Consider the following 14,086-nt stretch of genomic DNA (forward strand, 5'->3'; position numbering starts at 1 on the left):
TAATACACCCAGCAATTCCACTTCTAACTCCAGCACTCATACATGTGTGCAGAACTGTGTGCACAAGGCTGGCAGGAGCAAACAACTGGGAAAATCTTGTAAATGTCCATTTATAGCCAATGACTGTTGCAGAGTGAAATGAATGAGGGGGTTTGTGTTACAGCTCAGAGCACCTGCTGGATGTGATATAGAATGGGTGGGACTTGCATGTACCTGCGGGGGTGGGGGGTGCCCTCTGCAGGACAGCTGTAGGCAGGGAAAAATAAGTGGGAGTCAGTTATGGTGACCTACTGCACGTATGTACACACACACGTGCGCACGCACACGCACACATACACACACTCTACATAAACACAGAAGAAAGTGGAAAGAAACACCAGAAACTGACCCCAGGGGTGATTTTGGGGGAGTAAGGGAGGGGATGACCTGTGTAGTCCATGTACTGATGTGTTGTTCAAACCTTTTATTTTTTTTACATAATTTTTGTGCTTTTGCATCAACTCAAGAAAGACTCATCAGTCCCAAGCTGGTCCGCACTGTGGTCCCTTCATCCATTATTGACAGGGCCTCGAGGAGAAAGCCTGGGATGGAAACAACTCCTCCCATTTGGGTCACAAAATGTTCATATTTTGCTGCAGCCCTCCTCTCTACTTAGAGCTGAAAACCAGCTACCTGTTTCCTTCAGGCTAGAATCCTATTATTTGTGAATTATTTATCTGTTCCTCACTTTGCCCTGAAATGCAGCTCTGCCAAACTATCCGAGATCATCAAGGGGTTCAGACAAAAGGAATACAAAGGCAGGGCAGCATCCAAAAATAGAAATTAAATCCATTTATCCTGATTCCATCTGACAAAAGAATTATGCTGCATGGCATGATTTTTACCTATACATGGGCAAAAGGGGGAAGAAAATGAAACATGACTTCAAAGGGTACCAGACTCCCTTTCTGTCGGCCCCCTCGGTGCTCTTCCCTCTCCTCTGGTTCTCAGGGCCCTCACCAGCTCTCTACCACTCCTCAGATGTGTCATGTTACAGATGCCAAGAGATCAGCTCCTGAGTGCCATCATCCAGTCTATGGGCAAGACTCGGGCAGAAAGCACAAGGAAAGGGCAGAGGCAGAAGGCAGGCCAGCCCAAAATGGGACATGCAGGAAAAGACCAGGACAAAAGTGAAGCAGGGGATTCTGGGAAATTTTGCCACAGAAAGACCCTGCCTGAGTGCCATGGTTTCTTTTATTGATTATCCACAGCAAGATCTGGGCTGAGGAAGCAGGCATGGTCATAGAGTTTAAGTTTAGCTTAAAGATAAAGAACCGCATCCCCTTAAAGATGAAGAACCTCCACCACTGCAGGCCTGGGGTTGATCTTCAAGCAACCCTTCAACTACCCATTTCAGTGATTTAACTGGACATATTAGTCCAACAGTTTGAGCACAAGTTATAGAATCTATTCCTTTCCAAGCTCCACACCAACAACCAGAGCATCAAGTAATTGTTTATCCTTTGGAATCATTACTTATTAAAGAATAATAACATCAAAAATTGTGCACATACACATAAATCAATTTGCACACATACCTTTGAAGTTCCAAGGATACTTATATTGTTCAAGCAAATATGTGTATGTTTACATTCTGAAAACTAGCCACAATTATACAATTGTCCAGATAACTTTGTTTCCACAATCCAGCTAAATTTAAGAAGCAAAAGATGGCCGGGCACGGTGGCTCACGCCTGTAATCCTAGCACTCTGGGAGGCCGAGGTGGGCGGATCGTTTGAGCTCAGGAGTTCAAGACCAGCCTGAGCAAGAGCGAGACCCCATCTCTACTAAAAATAGAAAGAAATTATATGGACAACTAAAAATATATATAGAAAAAATTAGCCGGGCATGGCGGTGCATGCCTGTAGTCCCAGCTACGCGGGAGGCTGAGACAGGAGGATCGCTTGAGCTCAGGAGTTTGAGGTTGCTGTGAGCTAGGCTGACGCCACGGCACTCACTCTAGCCTGGGCAACAGAGTGAGACTCTGTCTCAAAAAAAAAAAAAAAAAAAAAAAAAAGAAGCAAAAGAACCTGGCCCCTAAGTGGCCTAGCCACTTGGCTCTAGAATGCAGTTCCTGATTGCCCCTACAAACCCCTGCAAATCTAATCTAGTGACGGAATAGAAGAGCTGTGGGCCTGGGGCAGGCAACAAAACTCTCACTTCTTCAGAGCTGTGGCTACAGGTGAAATCAGGGAACCTGCCTGCTGACTGGCAAACAGTAAGCCAGAGAAGAGGGTGCCCAGGTCACCAAGCCAAAAATTCAGTCTAGAGTAGGTACTGAAGCCAGAGGATTCAAACACCAGGCAGACATGAAGAGAGACTCGTGACTGGAGCTGGCATATGGGTGGGAGGACTGCTTGAGCTCAGGAGTTCGAGACCAGCCTGAACAAGAGCAAGACTCCATCTCTACAAGAAATATTAATAGAAAACTTAGCCAGGCATGGTGGTGCATGGCTATAGTCCCAGCTACTCAGAAGGCTGAGGCAGGAGTTGAGCCCAGGAGTTTGAGGTTGCAGTGAGCTATGATGATGCCACTGCACTCTAGCCAGGGCAACAGAGCAAGACTCTGTCTCAGAAAAAAAAAAAAAAAAAAAAAAGATGAGGAAGAAGAAGTAACCCCCTTACACACATCCACTCTAAACTTTTACTTTCAAGACGTTGAGTTTCATGTCAGAGTCCTTGTACTTGCACCACCTACCTCTGTCATCACCCACAATCCTTAGCTCATGCCCTCTCATTCCTGCCCCTTGATCTCTGGGCACTGAGCCAGAGGCTTGTCTGGAGGCCCCAGGACAAGGACACCTTCCCTGCCATGCTGTGCCTTCTGTCCTCCAGGCTGCTAGTCAGGATGTGGGGCAGGACTTCGGAGAAACAGGTGAAGTAACCCCTGGGGGCTTGGAGCACTGGTGTTGGCACCAAGACTGGGGATCCTCCCACCAGAGCCTGGTAACCTGTTTCCCTTCTCTGTGGGCTCCCCTGGTGCGCTGACCTCCATTTCCTTGTCTTCCTCTCTCTTCCTCTTTCAAAGACAAGCAGAGGGCAGCAGAGGCACACGGAAAGGACCTGCTCTAACCCACGGAGGGCCTAGCCAACATGTCTGTAGGGGTGGGCCTGGGCCGAGGGTTGGCTACTCTCTCTGGGTGGCTCAGGGGAAGCCAGTTCAGCCAGGGACAGGTGGACAGATACCAGTGGCTCACAGAGGGTGTCCCCAAGGTTGTCATGATAGGGCCTTGTGGGGAAGGGCCAGGAAACACAGTGCTGACCTTGAGGTTTGCCAGAATTCAGGGGCCCCTGGCAGCCTGAAGGGAACGTTAAAGAAGACTCTGTAGGAAGACAGAATCTTTCCCTAAGGAGACAGACATCATGTTCTGGGCACTCTGAATATATTGATTTTATAGGGCTGCTGCGAGAAATAAAATGGATAGGGTCTTGCTCTGTTGCCCAGGCTGGAGTACAGTGGTGTGATCATAGCTCACTGCAACCTTGAACTACTAGGCTCAAGTGATGCTCCCACCTCAGCCTCCCAAGTAGCTGGGGCTACAGGTGCGTGCCACGAGCTAATTTTTTATTTTTTTTGTAGACACAGGTTCTGGCTATGTTGCCCAGGCTGGTCTTGAACTCCTGGCCTCAAGTGATACCCCCTCACTTCAGCCTCCCAAAATACTGGAATTAGAGGTGTGAGCCATCACGCTTGGCCAAAATGGATTATATTTTGTATAGTACTTAAAACAGGGCTTGACGCACAGTAAACCTTACATGATTACTGTGTCTTTTTTTTTTCTTTTTTTTGAGACAGAGTCTCGCTCTGTTGCCCTGGGCTAGAGTGCCGTGGCATCAGCCTAGCTCACAGCAACTGCAAACTCCTGGGCTCAAGCGATCCTACTGCCTCAGCCCCCCAAGTAGCTGGGACTACAAGCATGTGCCACCATGCCCGGCTAATTTTTTCTATATATATTTTTAGTTGTCTGGCTAATTTCTTTCCATTTTTAGTACAGACCGGGGGGGGGGGTGTCTCACTCTTGCTCAGGCTGGTCTCGAACTCCTGACCTCAAGCGATCCTCTCGCCTCAGCCTCCCAGAGTGCTAAGACTACAGGCGTGAGCCATCGCGCCTGGCCAATTACTGTGTCTTGATCATCGTTTTATAAAGCAGTCTCCTTAACCTCACCTCCAAGGCCCTGCAGGATCTGGCCCCTGCCTTCCCCTCCCTCTCTTCCCTCACTCAATCTTGGACTGGTCTTCTTCCTGTTCCTTAAGAGACCCATCCCTGCTCATCCTTTTTTTTTTTTTTTTTTTTTTGAGACAGAGTCTCACTCTGTTGCCCAGGCTAGAGTGAGTGCCGTGGCGTCAGCCTAGCTCACAGTAACCTCAAACTCCTGAGCTCAAGGGATCCTCCTGTCTCAGCCTCCCGAGTAGTTGGGACTACAGGCATGCACCACCATGCCCGGCTAATTTTTTCTATATATATTTTTAGCTGTCCCTATAATTTCTTTCTATTTTTAGTAGAGATAGGGTCTCGCTCTTGCTCAGGCTGGTCTTGAACTCCTGAGCTCAAACGATCCGCCCACCTCGGCCTCCCAGAGTGCTAGGATTACAGGCGTGAGCCACCGTGCCCGGCCCCTGCTCATCCTTGAATTTGCAAGGATGGAGCTCAGAGCTGGCAAAGCAAGATCTAGGAAATGAATCTGAGCTGGAAGGGCATTGGATAATAGGAGCAATAGGTTGAATTTATTTCCAATAGACTATAAAAATTGGGGGGATGTGGCCAAAGCAGTGCTTAGAGGAAATCTATAGCTCTAAATGCATACATCAGAAAAGCTGAAAATCAATGACCTAAGCTTCCCTATCAGGAAGCTGGAAAAAGAACAGCAAATTGAACCCTAAGTAAATAGAAGGAAGGAAATTATAAGAGCAGAAACCAGTGAACTAGAAAGCAAACATACTCTAGAGAAAGTCAACAATGTCAAAAGCTAGTTCTTTGAACAGATCCATAAAACATTAGCAATGTCTGTTTTCTCTCAAGAAATTAAGAGAAAAAATAGTTTATCGATACCAAGAATGCTATTACAGATTCTACAGACATTAGAAAGCTAATAAGATTTTTTTAACATACAACTTTATTTTTAATGGAGCCCAAATGTCAGCCATTTTCTCATTCTACTGCTTCTGTGTCCATGTGGATCCTGTGTATCCATAAGAACAGCAGAAGTCAGCAACTTTGCTAATGCCTCCTCCACCCATGAAAATAGAACTGCACAGTATTTTTTAGCTGGGGCTCAGTGGAATCAATTGTTCAACATGTATTAGTTTGAATGGAATTGAATGTGGTGGAATAGAAAAGAATAAAATAGCATAAGGTAGAATAGAATGGAATGGAATCCAATCGAATTGAAGCGAATCAAATCAAACAGAACATCAGTCAGACTTTGTGCCAAGTGCTGTACCTAATTGTTGTAGTAGATATTCATTTATTGAACAGATATTATTGAACTAGTTGTCTGGGAAACAGTGGGGAACAAAACAGAGAGAAGTCCCTACTCTTATGAATCTTACATTCTAGTCAGGGAGACAGGTATTAGCATCTGCAAAGGCCCTGACACTAAAGGTACAGGGATGGCCCTATGAAGAACAGGCAAAAGGACAGTGTGTCTTGGAGTTCAAGAGCAAATGGATGAGGCTGTAGAGATTGGGGGTCATGATAAGCAGTGTGAATTTTGACAGGATGACTACAGCATCAGCAGTGGCATCATCCCTTTTATAGCACTCGATATGTTCTAAGACACAAAATACAACTGTGTTTTTAAATCTTCACAACAATCCTATAAGATATGTATAAAATCATGCCCATTTTACAGAAGGGGAAACCAAGGCACAGAGATATTAATTAAATGTCAATCTGGCTCTAGAATCTATTCTTTTAACCACTATACTCTATTACCTATAGTGCCAGACCACAGCACCTTATAATCCCATAGCAGGTGTAATTTAACGTACAAATTACTAAAGAATGCAAGTCAAAGATCTGGTGGGAAGTGTGCTTTTGGGCGGGGAGGGTGGAAGAGCCAGGGAATTGCATCCTCCCACTGAGTGTCAAGGTGGATCTGTAAACACACAGGCCCAGAAACATTTATTTCATCTGAGATGCTCCCTTCTTGTCCTGTCCTCTGTGTCTAAAGCTGCAGGGCTTGTACTCACAGGGTTGGGCCTCCTCTGAATCTTGTCATTTCTTGGAAAAGAGATGAATTCCAGTCTGGGGAAAACAAGGGAGGGTTTGGTCTTGGTCTCCATTCCCCTAATCTTCACCCCATCCTTCTGGAAGGAGAAAGAGAACAAGAGAACAGTGGAGAGTGGTCATGGCAGACACGTGGACTCTTGTGAATCCACACATAGGCAATAAAGCTCTACCAAAGTTTCTCTCAGGATCTGCCCTTGAAATGGGGGTGAGGAGGAAGTATAGTAATTGGGGAGGGCGGGATGGGGGAGGAGAAGGAAACACATGAGTGACCAGTGGCAATATGGTCTGTTCTAACCTTTTTTTTTTTTTTTAAGTCATGGAGGTACAGCAGTCAGACACCTCCCCGCTGTCTCATCCATAGACTTGACCACATCGTGATGACAGTAAAGAGCATTAAAGACACCACCATGTTTTATTCCAAGATCCTGGGCATGGAGGTCACAACTTTCAAGGTAACCACTTCCCCAAATGCCAGACTGCAGGTGGCCTAAAACTTGAACATAACACCTTAAAATATAATTTAACTCCAAAAACAAAAACACAGGAAATCTGAAAGAAAAGATGAAAGGATCAATGAAGGATATTCCAAACTCTTATTCAGAGAGAGAATGGAGAAAAAGGAAGGGAGAAAATTACCATAGAAATAATGCAAGAGGGCCGGGCGTGGTGGCTCACGCCTGTAATCCTAGCTCTCTGGGAGGCCGAGGTGGGCGGATCGTTTGAGCTCAGGAGTTCGAGACCAGCCTGAGCAAGAGCGAGACCCCATCTCTACTAAAAATAGAAAGAAATTATAGGGACAGCTAAAAATATATATAGAAAAAATTAGCCAGGCATGGTGGCGCATGCCTGTAGTCCCAGCTACTCGGGAGGCTGAGACAGGAGGATCGCTTGAGCCCAGGAGTTTGAGGTTGCTGTGAGCTAGGCTGACGCCACGGCACTCACTCTAGCCCGGGCAACAGAGTGAGACTCTGTCTCAAAAAGTGAAAAAAAAAAAAAAACAAATAATGCAAGAGAACTTTGCAGTCTTTATATGGAAAGGGTTAACTGAGTATCCAGCACATTGATACTTAGATATATCCTTATGAAATTATAGAATGTCAAACTGAAAAAGTAGATCCTAAGAGCTTTCATAGAGATTAAAAAGTAGTTCATCTACAAAGGAAAAAAAAAACACGCAAATATCAGATTTCCCAAGAGTCACACCAGAGACCAAAAGACAATAGAAGAAAACCTCCAAAATTCTGAGGGGAAATTTTTCAATATAGAATTCTATGTCTAACCAAACTATTCATCAAAGGTAAGTGTAGAATAAAGCATTCTCAGACACAAAAAGTCTCAGAAAATTTGCCCACTTGCTTCAAAAATTACTTGAGGGTATTCTACATCAAAATGAGTGATTAATCAGGGAATAAGGAAGACATGGAAGTCAGGATGAAGTGGATCCCAAGAGGAAGACCCCAGAAAGGTACCTAGAGGATAATCAGTCCAGTTTGGAACAGGAGAAAGAAAGGTCCCAGGAAAGACAGATCCAAGGAAAAAAGGAGGTTTCCAGAGAATGAATACTATCCTTGAGAATCTGGTACAACTTCAAAAGTGTTAACTAAAGAGAAAACAAAAAATATGTGTCTTGCCAAGATATCCTTCAGTAGGGGAACAGATAAGCTGTAGGACAACCATACAATGGAATATTATTTGGTGATAAAAACAAATGAGCTATCAAGCTATGAAAAGACATGGAGGAAACATAAATGCATAGTACTAAGTGAAAGAAGCCAATCTGAAAAGGCTTCCAACTATGTGACATTCTGGAAAAGGCAAAACTATGGAGGCAGTAAAAAGATCAGTGTTTTCCAGGGGTTTAGGGGAGGAAGGGATCAATAGGTAGAGCACAGAAGTTTCAAGGCAGCGAAACTACTCTATGTGATACTATAATGGTGGGGATATGTCATCATACATACAGGATTTGTCTAAATCCCATAGAATGTACAACACCAAGAGTGAATCCTAAGGTAAACTATGGACTTTGGGTGATAATGATGTGTCAATGTAGGCTCATCAATTGTAATAAGTGTACACTCTAGTGAGGGATGTTGATAGTGGAGGAGGTTGTACATGTGTGGGGACAGGAGGTATATGGGAAATCTCTGTACCTTTTGCTAATTTTGTTGTGAACCTAAAACTGCTCTTTAAAAATTAAGTGTACACACACACACACACACACACACACACAAACACACATAACTTAAATAGAAAGGGCCTATAGTCTATAGTCATACCACCCTGAACATGCACGATCTCATCTGATCTTGGAAGCTAAGCAGGGTGGGGCCTGGTTAGTACTTGGATGGGAGAAAGGGCCTGTGGAATGGCAAACAGTGTAAAAATTCTAAAACTAACATGGAATACTATGAGACGCCACGGCACTCACTCTAGCCTGGGCAACAGAGTGAGACTCTGTCTCAAAAAAAAAAAAAAAAGAAAAATCCTTAAAGCTGCAGGAGTGGAAGGTGGCTGCATCACTGACAAAAGAATGAAGAGCAGATTAACATCAGCCTTTTAACAGCAACATCAGATTCAGGGAAGACAATGAAGCTATGAGAAGATAACCAGCAACCTAGAATAGTATACTAAGCCATACTATCATTCAAGAGTAAAAGTGAAATAAAGTCATTTTTCTGATTGAATGAATGCGGTATCAACCATGGCAATATGAAAGAAAGAGATAGAACAAGTATAAAAGAAATGGCGAACATCGACAGGTCCAGGAGAGGGAGGCTCCATGAAGAGGATGGCAGGGCCGTGAGAGACAATTTGTGGTTGATCTATCAAAAAACAAACAGGCAAATGGGTTACTTAAAAATTGCACAAGGGCTGGGCACAGTGGCTCACGCCTGTAATCCTAACACTCTGTGAGGCCGAGGCGGGACGATTGCCTGAGGTCAGGAGTTTAAGACCAGCCTGAGCAATAGCAAGATCCTGTCTCAACCAAAAATAGAAAAATTAACTGGGTGTGGTGGCGAGTGCCTGTAGTCACAGTTACTTGGGAGGCTGAGGCAGGAGGATCACTTGAGCCCAGAAATTTGAGATGCTGTAAGCTATGATGATGCCACTGCACTCTACCCAGGGTGACAGAGAGATACTCTGTCTCAAAAAAAAAAATTGTACAGGAGGCAAAAGAAGAACTAAAAATGATGATAGAATTCTATTGGAAGAGGTAGTAATACAGATGAGCTAAATTCTCACTTATCATAACAGGGAGATGATTGAAAATATCTAAAGTTGTTAAATCAAGAAATAGTGGTGCATTAGTTAGGGGTCATGTTTGGAGGCATATAGGAGAAAACTTAACGTACAATGGGTTAAATAAGACAGAGTGTGCTTTCTCTTTCACTGAACACCCAGTCCAGAGGTAGGCAGTCAGGGTATGGGCATGGCTGGGAAGAAGGAGGAAGTGAATGGGCAAAAAGTGCCCACTCAGGGGGCAGGGAGAGTCCCCAAAGCCCCACCCACACCTCAGCCTGCATCTCATTGTCCAGTCCAGCTAACGCAGCCTCCCTTACATGGCCACCCAACAAGGGATGCTGGGAAATGTAGGTTTTTAAAGCTGGGCACATAGTTGACCCCACTGAAATTTGGGTTGTGTTTATAAGAAAAAAGGGAGAAATGTGTATTTGGTGGGTAAATTGCTTCCTCTGCCAGGGGTGGTATAAACATACTATTTGGAGATATGAAAATAATTTTGAGGAGAAAGATACATACATATGTTACAAGTGGTTGCCTCTACTGAATGAGACTTAGGTGGGGTAAAGGGCCGTTGTTTAGTGGCCCTGTTCTACTTTTTTAAAAACCTTGTTGTGGTAGGTAGGAGACTTTAGCTCACACTCATTTGGAGGTTTATTTCTAGGAAGACCGAAAAGCACTGTGTTTTGGAGACCAGAAATTTAACCTCCATGAGGTGGGAAAGGAATTTGAACCCAAAGCCGCTCATGCAGTTCCTGGCTCCCTGGATATATGTCTGATCACAGAGGTGCCTTTGGAGCAAATGATCCAGCACCTCAAGGTAAGTGGGACTTCTGTTCTTTTGGTGAAAGCTGCTGCAGATGCAGCGAAAGCAGAAGCACTATCCAGGGAAGTCTTCCTCAAACTTCAGACATCACAGGTTTCATCACATCCAGATAATGCCTATACACAATTATTTACTCATTATTTTGATTGGTATCATTTTTTCATGTAAACAAATGTGTTTAAACTATAAAAACCGGCCGGGCATGGTGGCTTACACCTGTAATCCTAGCACTCTGGGAGGCCGAGGTGGGAAGATCACTTGAGGTCAGGAGTTCGAGACCAGCCTGAGCAAGAGAGAGACCCCATCTCTACCAAAAATAGAAAAATTAGCCGGGCATGGTGGCGCATGCCTGTAGTCCCAGCTACTCGGGAGGCTGAGGGAGGAGGATCACTTGAGCCCAGGAGTTTGAGGTTGCAGTGAGCTATGATGATGCCACTGCATTTTTGCCAGGGTGACAGAGTGAGACAATGTCTCAAAAAAAAAAAAAAAAAAAAAAAAAGACTTGTTTTGGCCTCCACCATAGACTTTCTTCTTGGTCTGATCAGAAGGATTAAAAAAGGATTGAAGAGGGAATAATTTCTGATTTGCTCTTATCACTTAAAATGATCTCACTTAAAGGGAGCATTGATTCCCCTTTTGTAGAACACAGATCGAGGTCTTAAATATATTTTATGCAAATAACCCGGTCTCCTTCTTTAGGAAATGACAGTGAAAAAGACTAGTTTGGACAAAAAAATGGGTAAAGTATAGGGGTTAAGAGTATGGACTTTGGCCCAGACTGCCTGGGTTTGAATTCTGGCTCTGCCACTTACTATTTAATAAATAATACTAGGTATTATTATCCTCCCCATTTTACAGATGAGGAAACTGTGGTATGAGGCAGTTAGGTACTCTATCCAAGGCCACACAGGTGATAAGTGGCTGAAAGAGAGTGAAAGGGGAGGATGGTAGGAGATGAGGTCAGAAAGATACAGGGGTGCTCTAGGGTCTTCTAGGCCACTATGAGGAATTAAATTTCGGTGTCACACATGAACTATGACAAATGACTTTTGTCTTTTCCTCCCACTTCAGGCTTGTGATGTCCCCATTGAGGAGGGTCCAGTCCCCAGAACGGGGGCAAAAGGGCCTATTATGTCCATCTACTTCCGGGACCCTGACAGAAATCTGATTGAGGTATCCAACTACATATCATCATGATCGAGGCTGGCTCTCCTCCGTTCTGTTCCCCAAGATGTTGCACTCTCCCTTCCTTCCTGCAAACCCTTGCCCATGCCCAGAGACCTCTGAACACTAAGGATTTAGGAACTTCACACATCCTACTGGGGGGACCGAAGACAGGTTTGAGACCACAGCTATATGTCTGCATGCCCTCTATCCCAGCTGCCCCGAAAAATGAATAGCCCCTCAATGAATGTGAGTGCTTCATTATTATTGTCTTGGTGTTATGTATGGGTATGAGTTCTCTGAGCTGCTTGGAGGTCCATGGCCAGGGTATGACATCTGTGAGGACCAAATCCAGTGCCGTCCCCTTGGGATTCAAGGTTCTCCTTGTCAGTGAACTCAATCCTTCTTCATCCTTTTCTAACCTGCCTCACTCCTCCAGCTTCTACCTGCTGTTTCCTCCATCCATGGGCCTCATAGAACCCCAGCATCTCTATGACTCCCATCGTACCTTCCAGGACCAGCCCCAGATGATACTACCTCCTCCTGGAGAGCCTTCTCTGGTCTCACTTCCAGGGTATTTAGCACTTTTTCCCTTTGGATCTGGTAGGTCCAGACTCATCCCAAGTGAGGCTCAGCTCCTGAAAGAGCAGGTAGAACAAGGTCAAGTTTCCTCTGTTTCTGTCCCCTTCCACCACCACCGCACCATTCACTCATTCAATCAGCTAAAAAATGTATGTTGAGCACCTACTATGAGCTAGGTCCCTGTTCCTGGCACTGGAGAGACAGCATTGAACAAAAGAGATAAGCACATCTCTATTTGTGGAGCCACCATTCTAGTGGAAAACAGAAAATCAATAAAATTAAGTAAGTAAAATATTAACTATGTTAGACGCTGAGAAGTGCTTTGGAGAAAAAGAAAGCATGGAAAAGAGGGAATGCAGATAAAAATTGCTGGGGCAGTTTCTGATGTCTGATGAGATGGTCCGAGAAAGCGCCCAGACCTGAAGAGGTGAGGGAGTGAGCCACAGAGCTAGCTAGGGGAAGAGCAATCAGGCAGAGATGAGTAGGTACAAAGGCCCTGAGGCGTAAATGTGCCTGTTGTGTGTGAGGAACAGCGAGGAGGCCAGTGAGGAAGTGAAGGGTGCAGATTGGGTGGGGCCTCGTGGGCCAGGCTGAGGGCTTTGGCTTTTATTCTGAGTGAGGGGGAGCCATAGAAGGGTGTGAGCATAGGGACGTGATCTGACTCAGGATTTAATAGGCTCCCTTTGGCAGAAGCAGGTGACCTTTGAGGAGGAGGCCACTGCAGTCAGTGGTCCAGGCACCATGGCTGTGGGGGCAGGGGAGGTGATTTTAAAAAGTGGTTAGATTCTGGAGATGTTTTGAAGATAAAGCCTGGATGAGTTCACTAAGAGAGAAAATGTCAGCTAGAGAAAAGGCCTGAGGACATTTAGAGTTTTGAAACAAGACGAGGCACAAGCAAATGAGTCAGGCAAGAAAGAAAGAGAAGTGAACGAATTTCTGAGTGAATGAATGATGGACGAAAGAGCATGTATGAGAGTCTCTTGAAGTAAAGGAGCCCCTACTCCTGTGGAGTCTGGTCTCTAAAGAGTCAGTCAGACCCTGTGAGCAAATCCCCAAAAAATGCTGGGAAGAGAGGAAGTGTGAGGATGCAAGTTTCAGCACATAAAAGGCTTTGCCAAAAGCTGTAGCAGGTTTTTTTTGCCTAATTTTAAAAGACAGCTTGCCATGGACCCTAGACATAACTCTAGATATTATATGCATAGAGATAGATGATTTATGGATGGAAGGAAGGGAAGCAGGGAGGGAGGAAGGATGGGAGGGAAGGCCAGAGGGAGGGAGGGAGGAATAGCAGGTGAATGAATGAATGGGTGGGTGGAGGGGAAGATGGATAGAGAGATAGGTGGATGAATGGATGAATGGGTAGATGGACTAATATCTCCTGCCCTCTGAAGAAATTCCTTCACATGTGTGTGCACAGAGAGAGAAATATGAGTTTGTAAATTGCAGATTTGCTGTAATGGGGGGAAAAAAAAACAAGAAACAACCAAAATGTCCATCACCAGATGAATGGTTAACTCAATGTGGTATATCCATTCCATGGAATATTACTCAGCAATAAAAGGGAATGAACTTATGAAGCTATCATTATTCTGATAACAAAACTAGACAAAGACATCACAAGAAAAGAAGACTATAGACCAACATCTCTTATAAATATAGTTGCAAAAATCCTCAGCAAAATACAAGTAAATACAATCCAGCAAAATATGAAAAGGATTACACACCATGACCAAATGGGATTTATCCTAGAAATGTAAGGTTTGTTCAACACACAGAAATCAAATGATATGATGTATCATATTAGTAGAATAAAGGACAAACACTGCATAATCTTCTCAGTAGATGCAGAAAAAGCATTTGACAAAATTCAACACTCCTTCATGATAAAAACACTCAAGAAACTAGGAATAGAAGAGAACTTCCTCAGCCTGATAAAGGGCATCTATGAAAAACCCACAGCTAACATCATACTTAATGGTGAAAGTCTGAAAGGAACAACAC

The 14,086-nt window shown here is 44.4% G+C and overlaps 1 protein-coding gene across 1 annotated transcript; it reads left to right on the forward strand.

Moving 5' to 3' along the window:
• Window positions 1-2,808: 2,808 nt before the first annotated feature.
• GLOD5 (glyoxalase domain containing 5) lies at window positions 2,809-11,949 on the forward strand. Its single transcript, XM_069463624.1, has 4 exons — window positions 2,809-2,915; window positions 6,588-6,725; window positions 10,178-10,333; window positions 11,411-11,949. The coding sequence occupies exons 1-4, from the start codon at window positions 2,853-2,855 to the stop codon at window positions 11,534-11,536; spliced, it is 483 nt and encodes a 160-aa protein (XP_069319725.1). The 5' UTR covers window positions 2,809-2,852; the 3' UTR covers window positions 11,537-11,949.
• The last annotated feature ends 2,137 nt before the right edge of the window (window positions 11,950-14,086 follow it).

This window comes from Eulemur rufifrons, chromosome 30 (genome assembly GCF_041146395.1).
Source record: "Eulemur rufifrons isolate Redbay chromosome 30, OSU_ERuf_1, whole genome shotgun sequence".
NCBI classification, from domain to species: domain Eukaryota; kingdom Metazoa; phylum Chordata; class Mammalia; order Primates; family Lemuridae; genus Eulemur; species Eulemur rufifrons.

Coding starts and splice junctions, on each gene's coding strand:
- GLOD5 (XM_069463624.1), top strand. CDS start 2,853: ATGCTGTGCCTTCTGTCCTCCAGGCTGCTAGTCAGGATGTGGGGCAGG. Junction 2,916..6,587: donor GCAGGACTTCGGAGAAACAG/GTGAAGTAACCC, acceptor TTTTTTTTTAAG/TCATGGAGGTACAGCAGTCA. Junction 10,334..11,410: donor AAATGATCCAGCACCTCAAG/GTAAGTGGGACT, acceptor CTCCCACTTCAG/GCTTGTGATGTCCCCATTGA.